At 40.8% G+C, this 15899-nt stretch overlaps 1 protein-coding gene across 34 annotated transcripts in view; it reads left to right on the top strand.

Moving 5' to 3' along the window:
- CALD1 (caldesmon 1) overlaps positions 1-15899 on the top strand; it is a 197281-nt gene that overhangs the window by 138398 nt on the left and 42984 nt on the right. For 8 of the 34 annotated variants that reach the window (XM_084498865.1, XM_084498864.1, XM_084498874.1 and 5 more), the window contains exon 1: positions 5301-5565. The exons of the other annotated variants lie outside the window; for them this stretch is intronic. In XM_084498865.1, coding sequence (XP_084354991.1) covers positions 5519-5565 — 47 coding nt within the window. In that variant the 5' untranslated portion in view covers positions 5301-5518. Of the gene's footprint in view, positions 1-5300; positions 5566-15899 lie in introns of those variants that run through there. 34 annotated transcript variants of the gene reach the window in all.

Below are 15899 nucleotides of genomic sequence, written 5' to 3'. Positions count from 1 at the left end.
GTTCTCCTTGGAATATCGTTTTAGCACTTGCCTTGGAGTTTGTTTTGTTTACTATTGCAGCCATACATGCAGATGGTAAATTTTCCATGTGAGAAGCAGGATAATATTAATATCTCAGGAACTGAGGACAGACAGAGAAAATGAAATTCTCTTCTCTGTAGATGACCAAACTCCTGTCTGTGCTATTCAAGGCCATCCTGTTCTAGGAAAGCAGGCACCCGATGGGATTGAGTGCTACACAGGCTCTATATAGGTCTTCAGTACCCCAAAGTACGTTACTGTGAGTGTTTAAAATTTCAGAGGCTTCAGGCTCTCACATTTTGATGGTACAAGTTTGTTCCCAATCCTGCAGAACTTGCCCATGCAAGTAGTTCTGTCGTCTGCTAAGTCATTAGCTCCATGATAATGTGTCCATGTGAGCATGCAAACTCAGTTCACATGTGCTTCCATGATTTGCATATGTCCAAAACCAAGACTAAATAATCTGATCTGAGTATATATTTTAATATATATATCCACTTATATGTTTGGGTAAGCATTACTCACAGGTTTCATTGAACACAAAGTTCTGGCATTGCTGCTGTTTATAGGCATCCAGGTAGAAATAACTATGAGTTAACTTGTAAAAAAAAAATTAAAAAATGAGAGGAATAGATGTCATAGCTGTAGGATGGCTTCTTAATACTGAACTCTGTAAGAGTGCAGAAGTCTTACTACTGGGAAATGCAGAATCTCCATTACTTGAGGTATTTAAAACTGGACTGGAAGCGTAAGAGACAGTTCAGCATTATTTGATAATGAAGTGCATAGCCTTATTTTTATGAGTACTCAAGAGATTTACTCCAAGACCTTATGTATGGGTTGCCAGACTCTACCTACTGTGTATGATTTAATACGCCAAGTGTTGTTCATCTGTGAAATGAAGTCCCTGCCCACATGCCAGTGTCCTAAAGTGAAATCTCATAGGAGGATGAATAAACAGATCCTTTTTGCCCTGTGAGATGCATACATTCAGTTCCCTGCAGTGAACTGTATTGGGGCATTTCAGAACAGGCCTTAAAAAAACCAACAGTTTGTCTACTCCGTGAGAACATGAAAGACACTGTGGCATCTTTCGTTTTCCCAGGGAGGGAACAGTTAAAAATATTCTTCAAACAAGGAGCAGATGTTAATGTCATTAAAATGGGTTTTCATAAAAAACAGAGTTCTGTTTCTCTTGCAAAATGTCAGTAGCTTTGCAAAGTTCTCTACAAGCCTGCCTACTTATTTCAGACCAATGGCACACAGGAGAGGAGGTATAGGGTGTACTATTTATTGTTTCTGAAACAATTCAGATATATTTCTGTAAGTTATTTGCCTGTGCATTTTAAAACTGCCTTGACTTGGGAAAGGAGTAAATGAATTGCTGAACAATTAGGGAAGTGTTTGAGGAACAGAACAAGAACAGAGAGCAGTGCAGCAACAGACAGAATCCACTGTTGATAAATGGATGCAGAGAGGAGTAGACTATGTATGAGAAGGCATGGTCTGGGCTGTGCACGTGCCTCTGTCAGGTTCTAAATCCACAATAGTCTCAGAAGAATAAGAATTTAAGGGTTATTGTGATCAGCTCACTGAAAACTCAGTTCTGCATGCAGGAATGGTTAAAGTAAAAATAACAAACAAAATGTTAAGTGTCTCTCTGGATGACCTCTGGACATTCCTATTGTTAGTATGAGGAGATGTTGGAACCTCCCAGTAATAATTTCCTTTTGGAAAGCTCTCACGTCTCCTTCCTCCTCCTCATTTTGCTCTTTTAAATGTTGAGAAGCTATGAAAGGCCCTGCAGTTCCTTTCATTGTTGTAATACATGAGCCTAGACTCTTACAGAGACATTTGACTTGAATTCATTGGTGTGAATGACTACTCGAAAGTGCCCTAGTTTTGTTAGTGGTTTTTTTTTTTTTTTTTTTTTTTTTTTCTGTTACTTTGCTTAGGGGTCTTGTTGTCCTAGAGCAACTAATCATCTCAGAAACATCAGAACATACAAGGAAAACAGGTTGTGAGACATGCATGCCTTGTCACCATCATTTTTCATCCTTTAGATGCCCAAGTGAATTTCAAAATGATCTGGAGGAAGGTAATTTGCCTCTTACTCTGCTCCATATGCAACATGTTCACCTCAGGGCCACAAAAGAGATCGTTTCTCTGTCAGTGAAGTTACTGAAGAAAGTAAACAACAACAAATGTTTGGCTTTTAAATAATGGGGTTATTAAGTGCAAGGATCTATAACTGACTCAGCTTCCCCTCTCTCTTCTTTGTGAAGGCGTTCAGAAGCATGGCAAAATCTTGGTTCAATGTCAGCCTCTTTCAGGAGAACTAGTTGTGCATTGCTATAAACTTACAGAGCTGGTGGATATGCACCCAACTGACTGAATACTTAGCATTGCATGTGTTGACCTTGGTGATCACTCCTTGGTATTACAAACTGAATTGCAAAATGTCCCTGTAACTCTAGTTAAAACAGTGATGCCCCTCTACTGAATGGCCTGTATGGCTTAAGCAGTGTGCACAACACTGAAAACAGCTGAAGGTGAAGTCTCTTGGGCACTCACCAGTGGAACAGTATGCCGCTAATACGGGTTAGCCCAGGTCCACTTGGCACTGTGCTCATTGCCTTTGTGCAGTGGATTAACAGGACTGTGTCCAGAATTGCATGTTGGGTCTTGAAGCTTTACAAGTATGATAAGTAATGCTTATTGCAATTTCTGGCTGGAAAAAAATAATAACGCTAGTGCTGTCAAATTAAAAACCAATATGTGGAATGCCAACAGGCAGAGTGTTTAATGCAGTTATTGAGAAGGACACCTTTTGTAGATGAGTGTGACAGCCAGTTGGGCAGAGAGACTGTTTGGAAGTGGAGTTTTGCTCACCTTATTTATCTTCAGTTCTTCATTTGCAGGCACAGATAACCCAAGCTGAGGATACTTGCTTGGTCAGCATTGATGATTGCTTAAGAATTGAGTGGACGAAAGGCATATGTTCTTTGTAGTGCTGTAGAGATGAAAACTATAGGCAAGAAGATGGAATTTGGTATTAGGAGTCTAGCCCCAAATCAAAAATAGTTAGATGATGTAAATCATTAACACAGTGGTTATTATATAGACTGTAAGTGTTCCTCCAGAATTTTTATAGTTCACAACATTATTTGGAAAAGCAAAGAAAAAAATTGTCATTCTTCTGACTGTCCTTCTTTAAGGGGATAGTTTAAAACAGTTGTGTGTCTTACTACAAGTGCAAGAGGCTTCTCCTATTCCTAATGAGCCAACAAATAAGTCAGATTTGCCACATAGAGCCAGAATCTGCATGGTGGTTGGGGCAGAGGAATATTTAAAAAAAATCTCAAGCTCTTCACAGAATTACTGAATGGCTGAAGTTGGAAGAAACCTCAGGATGCCATCTGGTCCAACCTTCTGCTCAAGCACAGACCCCTAGAGCAGGTTTCTCAGGACCACGTACAGGAGGCTTTGAACATCTCCAAGGAGGGAGTACTTTTTGAAGGAGTACTGTGAGATTTTAGAAGATAATAATTTTGCTGTTACTTTTATCCCATGTGGAGGCAGTTTTGTTTGTGTGCCCTGCAGTAACCGAAATATTCCAGAATGGGTGGCAAAGGGCTCAGATCTCACTCAACTGGAAAAAAAAATAATAAAAAAAAAAAATCAGTTTGTGACATAGTAGTAAATACAGGCATGTATTAGAAATCTGTAGGGCTGCACTGGAGCCCAGTTTATAGTTTCATAAACATCAACTCTTGGATCTGGCATCTGATTAAAATGTATGTTTTGGCAGAAAAGTGGCACAATCTCTGTTTAACTAATCCTGTTCCAGAGGAAAGAATTCTACTTTTGTAATTTGCCAATCATGTAAATGCCTTTTACAGGAGTCTTCTCAGAAGACTCCCTTCTTCAGGTAGTACATATGAAGATATAGCGATTTCTTGGGGTATTTTTTCAGTGTGAAAACCTAAGCCTGTACCTTCTTGCATGAGAATCCTTTACCGATCTGTAAAGCACAAAACTGTTCCCTTTTCACAAAAATAATTGCCTGGAAACGGTAAAGGGATTTTTCAGGAGGAAATAAATAATGACTGTGGTATTTGAGCAGAACATAAAATGAGTATCAGTGCCCATGACAAGTACAGCCATAGGTTTATTGAAAACTCTGAGAAGAAAATTGTCCGAATGATTCCTCTCTGGACATCCAGAATCCTTCATGGCTTCAGACAGAATGGATTGACTGATTGACTCGGTCAGTGCTCACTCCAAAGTAAGAGTTCACCTACTGAACCTGCTCGCTCCTTCCCACAGAAGGGTGAGTTTGCTGTAGAGATTTCCCTTTGGAGTACTAATCCATCCACACCCACCCCTGTAATTTATGAGGTTTAACAAGATCGCAGCCTGGGGTGGAATGGCTGCAGGACTGCACAGTAAGCTGTTTCAGTTTGTTCGCATATGCAGGCTCAAAGGGGCATGAGAGCCAAGCATGTGAAATCGTGGTAACTGATGGTGCCTCCGTTTAAATTACATTGTTTGCATTTCTATTTCCTGCCTCAGTCACTGGATTAGATGGAAGAACGTCGAGGAGAGTCTGTTAGGTTGGGTTTAGCTCCAGCCCTGTTTTTAATGCTATTGCTAAACACAAGGTGGTTTTACCCTAACTGCCATTGAGCTTGCAGCTCCTTCCCACCTCCCTGGATCTGTCCCTGTTCGGCAATCACCCTCTGGTCTTTTGAGCTACCTGATCCAGCCTGACCTTTAGTGGGCACTGTTAGTGTTAGGTCAGAGGTTGGACTCGATGATCTTGAGGTCTCTTCCAACCTAGAAATTCTGTGATTCTGTGATTCTGTGAAATTCGACTGGATGCAAGTGCATGCAATACGTTCAGTCAATGATTTACGATGAAAAGGGAGGACTGTTTCATGGACCATTGTTTTATATTCGGGTCCTCTCCCCTCATCATCTCTCGGCAGGCTGGAATGTGACTTCTCTACAAGCAAATACTTGTGAAGGCAGCTCTGCGCAGCTCTCAGGCTGCTCGGTGCTCGGACAGGCTTGCTGCAACAAAAGCACTTTTTGTGAAAGCTGAATGGGAAACAAGCATTTGTTGATCAAGTTGTACAACTGAGAAATATACAGGGTTTTCCACAGTTGGAGGTCCAGCCATAGCAAAGAGCGTCTATTAGAGAGAATACAGTAAAAAAGCTAATAATCATATGATCAGGGAGCAGAGAGGGGTGAAGGGAGGGGAGGAGGATACCAGATAGATAATGAGCTTCACAATAGGCAAATAGAATGTGTCATTACAGGAGCTGAGGACCGACCAAATGGTTAACCTGTGGGGTGGAAAGAGCATCCAATGAGTCTCGCATGCCTGAAAGGATAATGGCATTTTTATTATCTCATTCCACGCCCTGATCATCTGTCCATTTGCTCCCTGGAGCTGGCAGCAGTTTGCACTGATTCATACGCTGCAGACATGATCAGCAGATCATACTGCAGGCAGAACTTGTCAAGTCTTTCCAAGTGAGTTGTCTATTTATTTTGATATCTATATGGATTTAGCCATTTTGTGTTGTGTAGCAAGGGCTGGATGGTGTTGATGGGAAAGGGGGACAGAATGGTGTAAAAAGTTGGGAAGTTGGTTGAAGTGGGGAGTAAGCCTTGGATGCAGACTGGGTTCTTTTGCTCCTTTTTTTTGCTATATTGTGCTATATAGAACATTGTCTAAAGGAATAGTCTTCACATGTATGTATCTTTTTTAAATTGAAATTGCAGACTTTATTCCGTGCTTTATTCAGTGGCAGAGTAATACATTGGAAGGGTTCGTTGCTAATCAGACTTCTGGTAATGGGAAGTTTACAGAAGTTTCATACTTTGTGTGAAAACTTTCACATAACTCAGCTTGCTTAATTCACTGTGTAAATAAAGTCCTCATGGCACATTCAGCTCTGAATGTGGGAGGGAAGCAAGAGAAGAAAATCAATTAGCCTGTGCAAAATTGCTGGAGAAATTATCTGGTTTATTTGGGTCCTGTTTTGTTGTTTTGTTTGTCTGCTTTATATGTTGATGAGTGAGAAACAGGGCAGTACTGTGTTTCTAAAATACTGTGAAGTGATTTATGCCAGGGTTTTGTTTAAAATCTGGGAGAGATTTTCAGAAGAGACTGGGATTTCTGGGTGCTGTTTTTTGGAGTTTCCAACATCAAATCCTGTGCTCTTGTATGAAGGGAGGGAGCTCAGAGATTTCTGAAACTCAACCCCTCCAAGAAGTCCCTTCCAGGAATCTGAAATCCTTCATCATGATTTCAGATATTGGGCAATAAATACTGATTTAATTAAGAGCACGTCAAATAAACTTGTTTTGTATTGGACCGTGGTGGAACACAGCCACAAGCCACGGCTGCCAGCCCTCCCGTATTTCTGTATGAGAATGGAGAGCTGCCCAGGCAGGGAACCAGCTTCACCGCAACTGTTGCGAGGGGAAAGCAAAGGAATGGAAAGGAGAAGCGGCTGAGGTTTAGGCATTTTGGTGCTGGTATAGCTGGTGGAAACCTGGACTCTTTGCACCTAGTGTGGGGAGCTGGCCCAGAGTGGTATGACCCAGGCTGGAGGCTCCGAGACCTTACAGCGAGCTTCAGACCCTACTTGCTGGCTTGCACTCGGGCCAGTTTAGCTAGATTGGACAGGGTCTGGCTGTTTTGTTTACAAAACCAGAAATCTTTGGATATCCTTGCTGAGAGAGGTTCTTCTACACTCTTCCCTCGGATGAGAGAGGGAACCAGCAACATGCTGGTTTTGTGCCTTGTGCATCTCTGAAGTGTTGGGTGAGTGCTGGGAGGAATGCCCTACTGTGCATCTACATTAGCACCCACAGTTACGCTACGTGAAGTGAAGCCACTGAAGTCAGTGAAATGTCTGGATGTAGACAATTCAATCCTTTTCTCTTGAAATGTGATTACCTACCGTACTCCTGTTTTTCTGTGTCTTGGGAGTTTTGTATCCTGTAGCTGCTTCTAAACAAGGGCAGACACACCTTGACAACCAGATATGGATTTTCTTTTGTCAGGGCTTCCAGTAGCATATCTGGAGAACAGCAAAGCTCTCTTGGGGCAAGGACTTTCAAGAGAAATGAAATGTGTGGCCAAAATTTGGAAACTGATTTATTCCCTTTTAACAAACACGTCCATGACCTCAGGCCAAAAGCGGGGAAGACACCTTTAGCATTACCCACAAAGGCTTCTTCAAAGCTTTGCTCAGTGAAATACATGATGAAATACTGCCCTTCCCAGGCTGAGGCATAACGTAATCATTCCAAGTGCTCATGCCTTCTCAGGAGATTGCAATGGAAAAGAAAAAGGAGTATTAAAATCCATATAAGTGAACTCTCTGGAGACTTTCCAGGAAAAGGCAGGAAGCTGTTACTGCACTGCTTTGAATGAGGTACAATAAGAATTCTAACTTCTTGCAAATGTCCTCTAATGGCCTCTTTTATATGATAGTTTCAGCTGCAGCATTTAAAGATACTTTCTATGCTCTTGGTGTACTTGTAGAAAATCCTGTAATTGCTAAATAGTTGAATATAATCCTGTTAGCATTCGATATGCTGGAAATTAAAAGCAGAAGCTCTCATCATAGCCAAGAAATCATTCCGGTTGGCCTGAAAATATAAAGGCTGCTAAGTAAATATATAGGGATTGAATTGGCTCACTTTGCTGGACACTCCAATAAGTGTTTACTGTGCAAGTTTCTAAGGAATGCAGAGGTATTCTTTGTCAACAGGTAGAATGTTTTCTTCCAGTAAATTATAACGTTTATTCATACTTCAAGATTGTTTGTTGGAAGTCAGGATGTTGGAAATTCACCATCACAGTATTTTCTGATTGGTTCCTCATATTCTTGTATATCTTTTCTGTTTCTTGGCTGCATGTTCAAGACAGATTATCGACTATATTTTTTTTATTAGAAGAGAAGGGTGGAAGAAGACACCTTACATCTCCACAGACAGCAGAAATGGTGGCAGCATTGTGTCATCTGGTTAATTCTGCTCTGAAAATAAATGTTGTTCATTTTCACTTGAAGCCATCTTTTTCCTTCTTTCTGATCTTCTCTGTTGGACATGCTTTTCATTCCTGTTCCCCAGTGGGCAATAGCCTGAATCCTTAATTTGCAAAAGCCTTTTTAGATTACTGAGGAAAAATAAGATGGGCATAAAGTAACTAGACACCAGATATGCTAAGATGTTAGCTTGCAACAAGCCTATTTGTGTCCATTTTAAAAGCTAAGAACAGCAGTAAGTGTCTGAAAGTGGCTCATGCCCTTACACTGTCCTGTCTATTTGTGAGCTGTACAGCTTATATCCAAGTTGCACATCAGTGTCTTATGCTTAGGGATGAAGCCCAAAACACTTGGGATGATAGGTGAGTGCTTTTGATGCAGGTATATTTATCTCGGTGTGGACCGTATTTATGTTGAACACTCTGGTGATAATGTTTCTTGTGTACAGAGCATTCGTGATGTATTAGTTGTCACTGCCAAAGTGCACTACATAGGGTTTGTGTCTGGTTTACAAGGACATGGGCTACTGAGGACTAAATATCCACTTCAAGATTTTTATGCTGGATTTAGGAACTTTACTCATAGTGGGTCAGCAGAAATTTTTGACAAGAGCTGAAACATTTCTGAGAGAAATTATCCTTCTTGGTGGTAGGAACATAATGGCAGAGAAAGGACAGGTCTATAAGGAAACATCTCTGAGATTTCTGAGGTGCTTCTCTTCCTCCAGCACAAGCAAGGCACTGGGGGGGTGAGGGCACAAAGCTGGATTAATCTGCATGGAGTTTTGGGCACCCACCTGAGTTTAGTCATGATTCTATAAAAGCCAAATTTCTAAGATTAGTTCTCAAAAACACTGAGCTCAGTTTTCTACTCTGTTTAAGCCAAGACACTGGTGAGAGGTATCAGAGCCAAACTGGTGCTGCTCTCTGGGAATCGAAAAGCCTGAGGTGAGCTCAGAGAACTATTTTTCATGAACAGTAAATTTAGTAAAAACAAGAAAAAATGAGAGTTCTGGGCAGAGCAGAACTGTTTGGGAATTCACCAGATTCTGAGACTAGCTTTGTCTAAATGAAAACATTTTTTTTTGTTGTTTTTAATTAAGTTTTGGACACTTTTTCTACATAAATTATTGAGTTTCCTCTTTGCAAAATTTTTTTTGAAACAAAACATTCTGATCTTTTGTTTCTAAACGGAATTTACATAAATTTAAAAGAAAAAAAAATAAGTAAAAAGAAAACAAAAAGATGAAAGATTTGCCTTCTTCTTTCAGGCTGACTTAAAATAAAGCAATCCTGAGCCATATCACATATTCCATATTACTTCACTTTGACATTTTTATTTATTTATTTATTTATTTCTCCTGCTTCAGCAAAACTAGAAAATTCCTTGTTAGTGCAGATCTTTAATCCAGATAGGTCCTCCACAGCTACCCAGTTGGCATAGGTGTGGCTGTGTGGGATAGGGGGTGGCAGAAATTCATCCGTCTGCTTCATACCCCTGCCTTTCCTTCCCTGCCAAACCTGCAATCCCAGGCCTCCCCCTCCACCCTTTTCCACATTTGGAATAAAACAAGAAGGTCCAGAAGGATCAGGAAGAAATTCTCTGGTGATTATTTCATGACCTCTGTGCTCTTCTATCCAATTTGAGTATCCAATGTAGATACAGTAAAGTAGATACTTGAAATCCATGCATTTAAAAATCCATCCAAGTGAAATAATTCAATCGGTAGTTTGAATAATTGAAATGCTCAGACTTACCTTTGTAACTTTTCACTGGTTTTGATTTTATTTTGTTAAAGAAAACACAGAGAAAGCTTTCTTTGCTGTATTTTAAAGTACTGACAGTTGTTTTGAGCCTTGTAAGCACTGAAGTGTATAAAAAAGTCTCTCTGACCTCAGTTAGGCTGCTTACATGTATAAGCAGCTGCAAAGCCAAGATTATAATTATATATCTGTATAATGTTAGCCTTTATGCATTCATCCATTCCAATTTCAATTCTATATTTTATAAAATCTATGATCAAATTTTGGAGCCCAAACTAAGCTGATGTCGTCCCTTTTAGTTTAGGACTCAGCCCTTTTATTCTCCTCCTGTGTTTTATTTTTATTAGTTGCTTTCTTTTTGTGCTGATGTGCAGCACATATTGTTAAAGCCACTTATTAGAGCCAGAATTTTACAGCATGGAGACTGTCCTAATAAGGGAAAAAAACTAGCCCTTTATTGGTGAGGTAAGAGAAATCAGGCAGCGGATAATTTTTTTGCTGATTGAGAAGGATAAGGTGCGGTTTGGCAGGTATCGCATTGGTTTGGCATTTGCTGACATGGTTCCTCTTTTCTGCAGTTCAAATCCTTTGCAGAGCAGACAGTCAGGGAGGGCTTCCCCCCTCCCCTCTTCCTTCTCTTTTTCACAAGTGTTCAGCAGTGCCATAAAATCTCCCTGTGACATACAAACTGGATGTGGTAACAAGAAGTTTTTGCAAGCCTAACAGTGCCATATTGTAATCACCTTTTAGGGAACAGCAGGTACACTGAAACACAGGTTTCTGTGGGGGGTTGTTGCATATCTAAAGTATCTAAACAGTTTGTGAAGTTGACAGAAAAAATCACACTTCAGTCCAAGGTATTATGATCCAATTTGTCTATGTTCAAACATCCATCATTGAAGGAAAATATGAATTGCAAGAGTTAGTTGACACTTTAAAGAGCTCAGCTATTTTTCTTTCAAACTGCTTTGAAGGCTTACATTGAATTCCAGGAATGATCTGAACTCAGTGGAGTTCCTCTGGTTTTAAGCTGAGTTATGATGAGCAAAGTTGCAAACGAGGACCTAAGTTGATATCTAAATTCTTTCCTTCCTTAGTCTCTGTTTGTTTCTTGGTAAATGAAATGTCAAGCCAAGTGTCAGCTCTGCTAAATTTCACTTGGTGCTACACCAGGAGACCACAAGGGATGTAAAGTGGCTGCCCTCTTCCTACCCAGTGCCCCTTGGGTGGCTCCTTGACCATAGGAAGAAAAATAGTTTACCTAGTCACTAATTGCCCTGTTTTCTGTCACTCATTTATTTTCTTCAGAGTATTATACGTTTGATTATGTCCCTTGTGAAGCATTTTTTCCCCTATTTTTTTCCCCAACATAATAATTTGAGAGTACATATCCTGTTATTGTTGAAGCTAGTTCACTGTAGGCAAAGGATGTGAAAGATAAACTTGGATGATAATAAAGCAGAAAAGAAAAATAAACATGTTAGTAGTAGGGATTGGATGAACAAGATCACCTTAAACAGTATGCACAGATGCACTGTTAGAAGTAGGCTACTCCCAAGAGGTTGTTATGCAACCATTTTGGGGTGTATATATATGTCTGTCTATTTTTTTGTCTGATACCTATTCGTATTCAGACCCTTCTTCCTCAAAGTTGGAATTGCTATTAAGTATCAGGGACTTGGCTGATTTTTTTTGTCATCTTTGTTTTTAATTTCCATCCACTACTTTTTCCTATGCATTGACTAAACAATGCTGAGAACTATTTGGATTCTCATGAGCAACAATCAACTCCAGCAAAACGTGGTGTGCCGGCCTGTAGGGATTAACTCTATGTAAGCAGTTTTTATTCTGAACTCTGAGTCTTTTACAGATTGCTTTCACTCCGCTTTATGCTTCTGTTAAGGAGACCTGGTGCTAGTGTGGGACCTCCATGTAAAAATTACTGTATTACACAACAACAAAGATGCTTCTTGTTCCAGGAAGTTAAAACCTTTTTAAGAAAACATCTCCTAACTGTTCTGCTATGCATTTCAGAAAAAGCGGAAGTCACTCCTGCAGAAGTATTCTATATGCACTTGTTTTCCTTCCCCAGATACTATAAGAAACGTGGAGGTCTGTCCTAGAGGTGTGTCCCTGAGACCAACATACTTGTCACTGCAGGATGTTAGATCTTGGCTTCTATTTGATATGTCATAGCCAAATTGCCTGCAGTTTTTTTTTTAACCATAAAAATATATTACATGTTTCTGAACAAGAGATTTTTGGCTTGCCAAATTCCATCTGCAATACGTTCAGCACTGGAGTTGCTTCAGTGTAATTACAGAAGTACCTTCTAGAATCACAAATGTTGGCATGTTGGTGTCTTGGCACCATCCTTACTACGCTTTTTTTTCTTTCTTATTTTTTAATTAGAGGAGTTCATAACTGAGCAGTAGGGTTGTGGTAGGGAAGGATGAGCCTCATAAGATTCAAATCTGTAGGTTTAAGCATCCCCAAACAAAGCAGACCATCACCACATGTTGAAATGGCCATGTCAGACCCTTTGTAGTCTCTGTTCACTTTCATTCAGGTAGTGCCTGGCTTGCCAGGTTGTGGGAGCTGCAGTTGCCTCTCCTATGCCATGTGCTTCCTTTCCCTTTCTTTTTTGTTCTTTCCTTCAAGTACTTTTGCTACTGTGTTACATGATGTTTTGCAAAACATGAATGAAATGCATCCTGAACTCACTGTATGCTCTTGCATATTAATTTCTTCAAAATTAGACTCCCGTTTGTAACTTAGTCTTAAATAATAGCTTCACATATTTTGTGTAACACCTGTATTTCTTCTGTGAAGCAGCAGATTTTTAGGTTTGTGGTTCCCCAATCACTGGGATGGATTTTGGGTGTGTACAATGACATTGTGCATCTTGGCCTTAGTCATCTTCCTCCTCCTGGAACAAGAGTGGTCAGACACACAATATAAGCAGTTGTCTTTTTCAGAATCTGAAAAAGCCCCAAAGCCTAATTAACAGTTGTAACATCTGCTTCAAAAGGTAGCTGAACTTTTCCTTTAGTTAGAAAGATCAAGGCTGAGGAATAACTTTCTTGTAGTTTCTCTGTTACATTTACCATAAAGCAACGTAGTTTAGAAGTTCACTGCAAATGCAACTTTTCCTCAAGACTTGTCAGTATGCTAAAAAGCTCACTTTACACCTTTGCAGCACTATCTTGGTTTGGTACTCCTGCAAGTCCCTATCTGTATGGCCATGACAGCTTTCCACTGACAGCATGTGTGTTAGCAGTAATCTGCAGCCCATCCAGCTGAGGACAAATATTTCTGTTGTGCATATCAGAGAGCTTCATTTTGTCCTTTGTCATTTGGGAATAGCCATGGGGTTAATTCCTTGCTTAATTTCCTGGATTCTTCTCTCTTTCAAGCTCACCTAACACCCTAAGAAGTGATAAGGTGGGAGACAAAGTCCCATTTTGTCCCGTGCTTGTAGCCCATGAATGAGAAGGGTGGATGCTCTGAATATGTGAAGTACTTGTTTCTGTTACATTCTGTGAGCACTGGTTGTTCCCTGTCCTATTCTGCTCCTGAAAATATTACCAACATATTTTCTCACACTGAAAAGGATGTTATGTTCTTTACCAGATTATAGCAAGCAGAGATTTTGCTGCTTAGTGCCTAGCTTTTGATCTTTTCCAGCACTTGCCAAGAGGCATGACAAATTGAGTGCATGCCTGTATCCTGAAAAGAATAGAATAGAATAGTTCAATTGGAAGGGACCTTCAAAGATTATCTAAATCCATCTGTCTGACCACCTCAGAGCTGACCAAAAGTTAAAGCATATTCATGAGGACATTGCCCAATTGCCTCTTTGACCCTGAGAGGCCTGGGGTGTCAACTACCCCTGCAGGAAGCCTGTCCCAGCATTTGACTCCCTTCCCAGTGAAGCCACTTTCCCAATGCCCGCCTGACCCTCCCCTGGCAGCTCTGTGCTGTTGCTGCATGCCCTGTGCTTGGTCCCGGCGAGCAGAGACCGATGCTTCCCTCTGTGCTTCCCCTCCTCAGGGAGCTGCAGGGAGCAGCAAGGCCTCTCTTCTCCAGGCAGGACAGCCCAGTGTCCTCACAGGACGTGCCTTCCAGCCCTTTCACCCGCTTTTGTGCTCTTCTCTGGATGATTTCAGGTACCTTAGCATCCTGTTGTATTGTGGAACCCAGAACTGCACACAACATTGAAGGCGAAGCCACACCAATGCTAAATACAACTGGAGAGCCACCTCTCTGACCAGCTGGCTGTGCTGTTTTAATGCAGTTTGCCCTCTCTCGGCTGCCAGGGCACCCTCCTGTTGAGCCTGGTGATGACCAGCACCCCCAGGTCCTGTACTGCAGAGCTGCTCCCAGCCACTCATCTCCCCACCTGCACGTGTGTCCAGCATTCCTCCATCCCAGGTGCAGTACCTGGCATTTTTCCATTTTTGGCATATCAGCCTTTAGGCTGATAGTGTTGCAAGGGTAGGCTGTAGGGAGGGTCAGGCTTGGGAGAATTTAAGGCAGGGCTCACAGGTGTGGAGAAAGAAGATGGAGGCACCCATTAAAATGCCATTAGGTGAGAAGTGACACAGTCTGCTTGGAATGTGAGAAGAAATTGGAGAAGGAACTGGAAAAGCTCCTAGGGAGCTGAAATGGAGGAGAAAACCATTTGGGAGTTTTCTTTGTAAAGTAGGGAAGTAGATAGTGGGGCCTGCCCTGGAGCTTCCTAAATTTGTGGTAATTTTGTGGTAGTATTCTGAGAAAACTTTGGGCAAGGGTCCAGAAAAACTGTTGGTGTACACTTATAGCTGTGCTTTAACACTGGCAATCACTCTCTTATTGAGCTGGCAGAAGCATCCGTAAGTACATCCAAGATCACCTCACTGGCAGACAATCATAGTGTCTGAATCAAGTTTTATGCCAGTGTTTGTGTTAGACTGCTTGGTCTTATACTACCTTCTTGGTGTAGGTAACACACATCACGACAGCCTCTGAATCCCCCAAATGGATGAATGGATGATTTTTTCACTGAACACTCCTGTAGTCAGATGGGAACTGAAACACAAGGGAGTTTAAGCATCTCATGCACAAAGTTGTATTGGAGAGAAGGCAAATGAAGTCTTCTAAATCCCACATTGTGTCTTAGCTACTAACATTTTTGCTTCAGTTAAAAGCAAGCTTAACTTATTTTTCCCGTTTGGAGGATTGCTGAACTCCAGATCATTTTGTTACTTCATAGCAGCTAAAATAGATCCTTTTTAGGCAGATGATTACTGTATCCTTATTTATTCAGTAGTCTTTGTCAACTGAGTTGTGGTAAGAGGTTGGCCAGCATTCTTTGAGAGAAGGAATTCAATTTCTCTAATGATTTCCCTAATTGTATTGCCAAATACTTTCTAATTTGCATTGCTATATCCTCATTTGTCAAATGTTATATTTTCATAAAAGTGTATTAAGCATATACCTGCTATCCAGTTATCCAGTGCTTTTTTCTTTCTTTTTTGTTTTGTTTTGTTTTGTTTTGGCCCCTCCCAGTGGCTTTCTGGATTCTTTATTGAAATTCAATGAGAAATTTCATAGAAGGATGAGTTCACAGAATCACAGAATCATCTAGGTTGGAAGAGACCTCCAAGATCACCTAGTCCAACCTCTGACCTAATGCTAACAAGTCCTTCTCTAAACCGTATCGCTAAGCTCTACATCTAAAAGTCTTTGAAAGACCTCCAGTGTTGGTGACTCAACCTAATATTCAACCTAATCCTAGTTGAATTACATCTTACAGTTGGCTTGGTGTGGATTACTGGGAAATTACTGTGGATTGCTTACTGTGGATTGCTGGGAAAAGGATACTTGGACAAACTATGGCATGTCTGGATCAAATCTAAAGCCAGTTTTCTGGTATCGTTATTCCTAATGATCCATATGTTGTGCGAATGCAATTCTGATATGAGTCCCAGTGGCTTCCTAAAACACCCTTCTATCTCACAGTGCAGGTGAGACAGGAAATGCTTTGTCTTTGAATCAA

Source organism: Aythya ferina (assembly GCF_964211825.1).
Source record: "Aythya ferina genome assembly, chromosome: 1".
Lineage (NCBI taxonomy): Eukaryota > Metazoa > Chordata > Aves > Anseriformes > Anatidae > Aythya > Aythya ferina.
The sequence above is the reverse complement of the archived record's forward strand: the minus strand, read 5'-3'. Positions and strand labels throughout refer to the sequence as shown.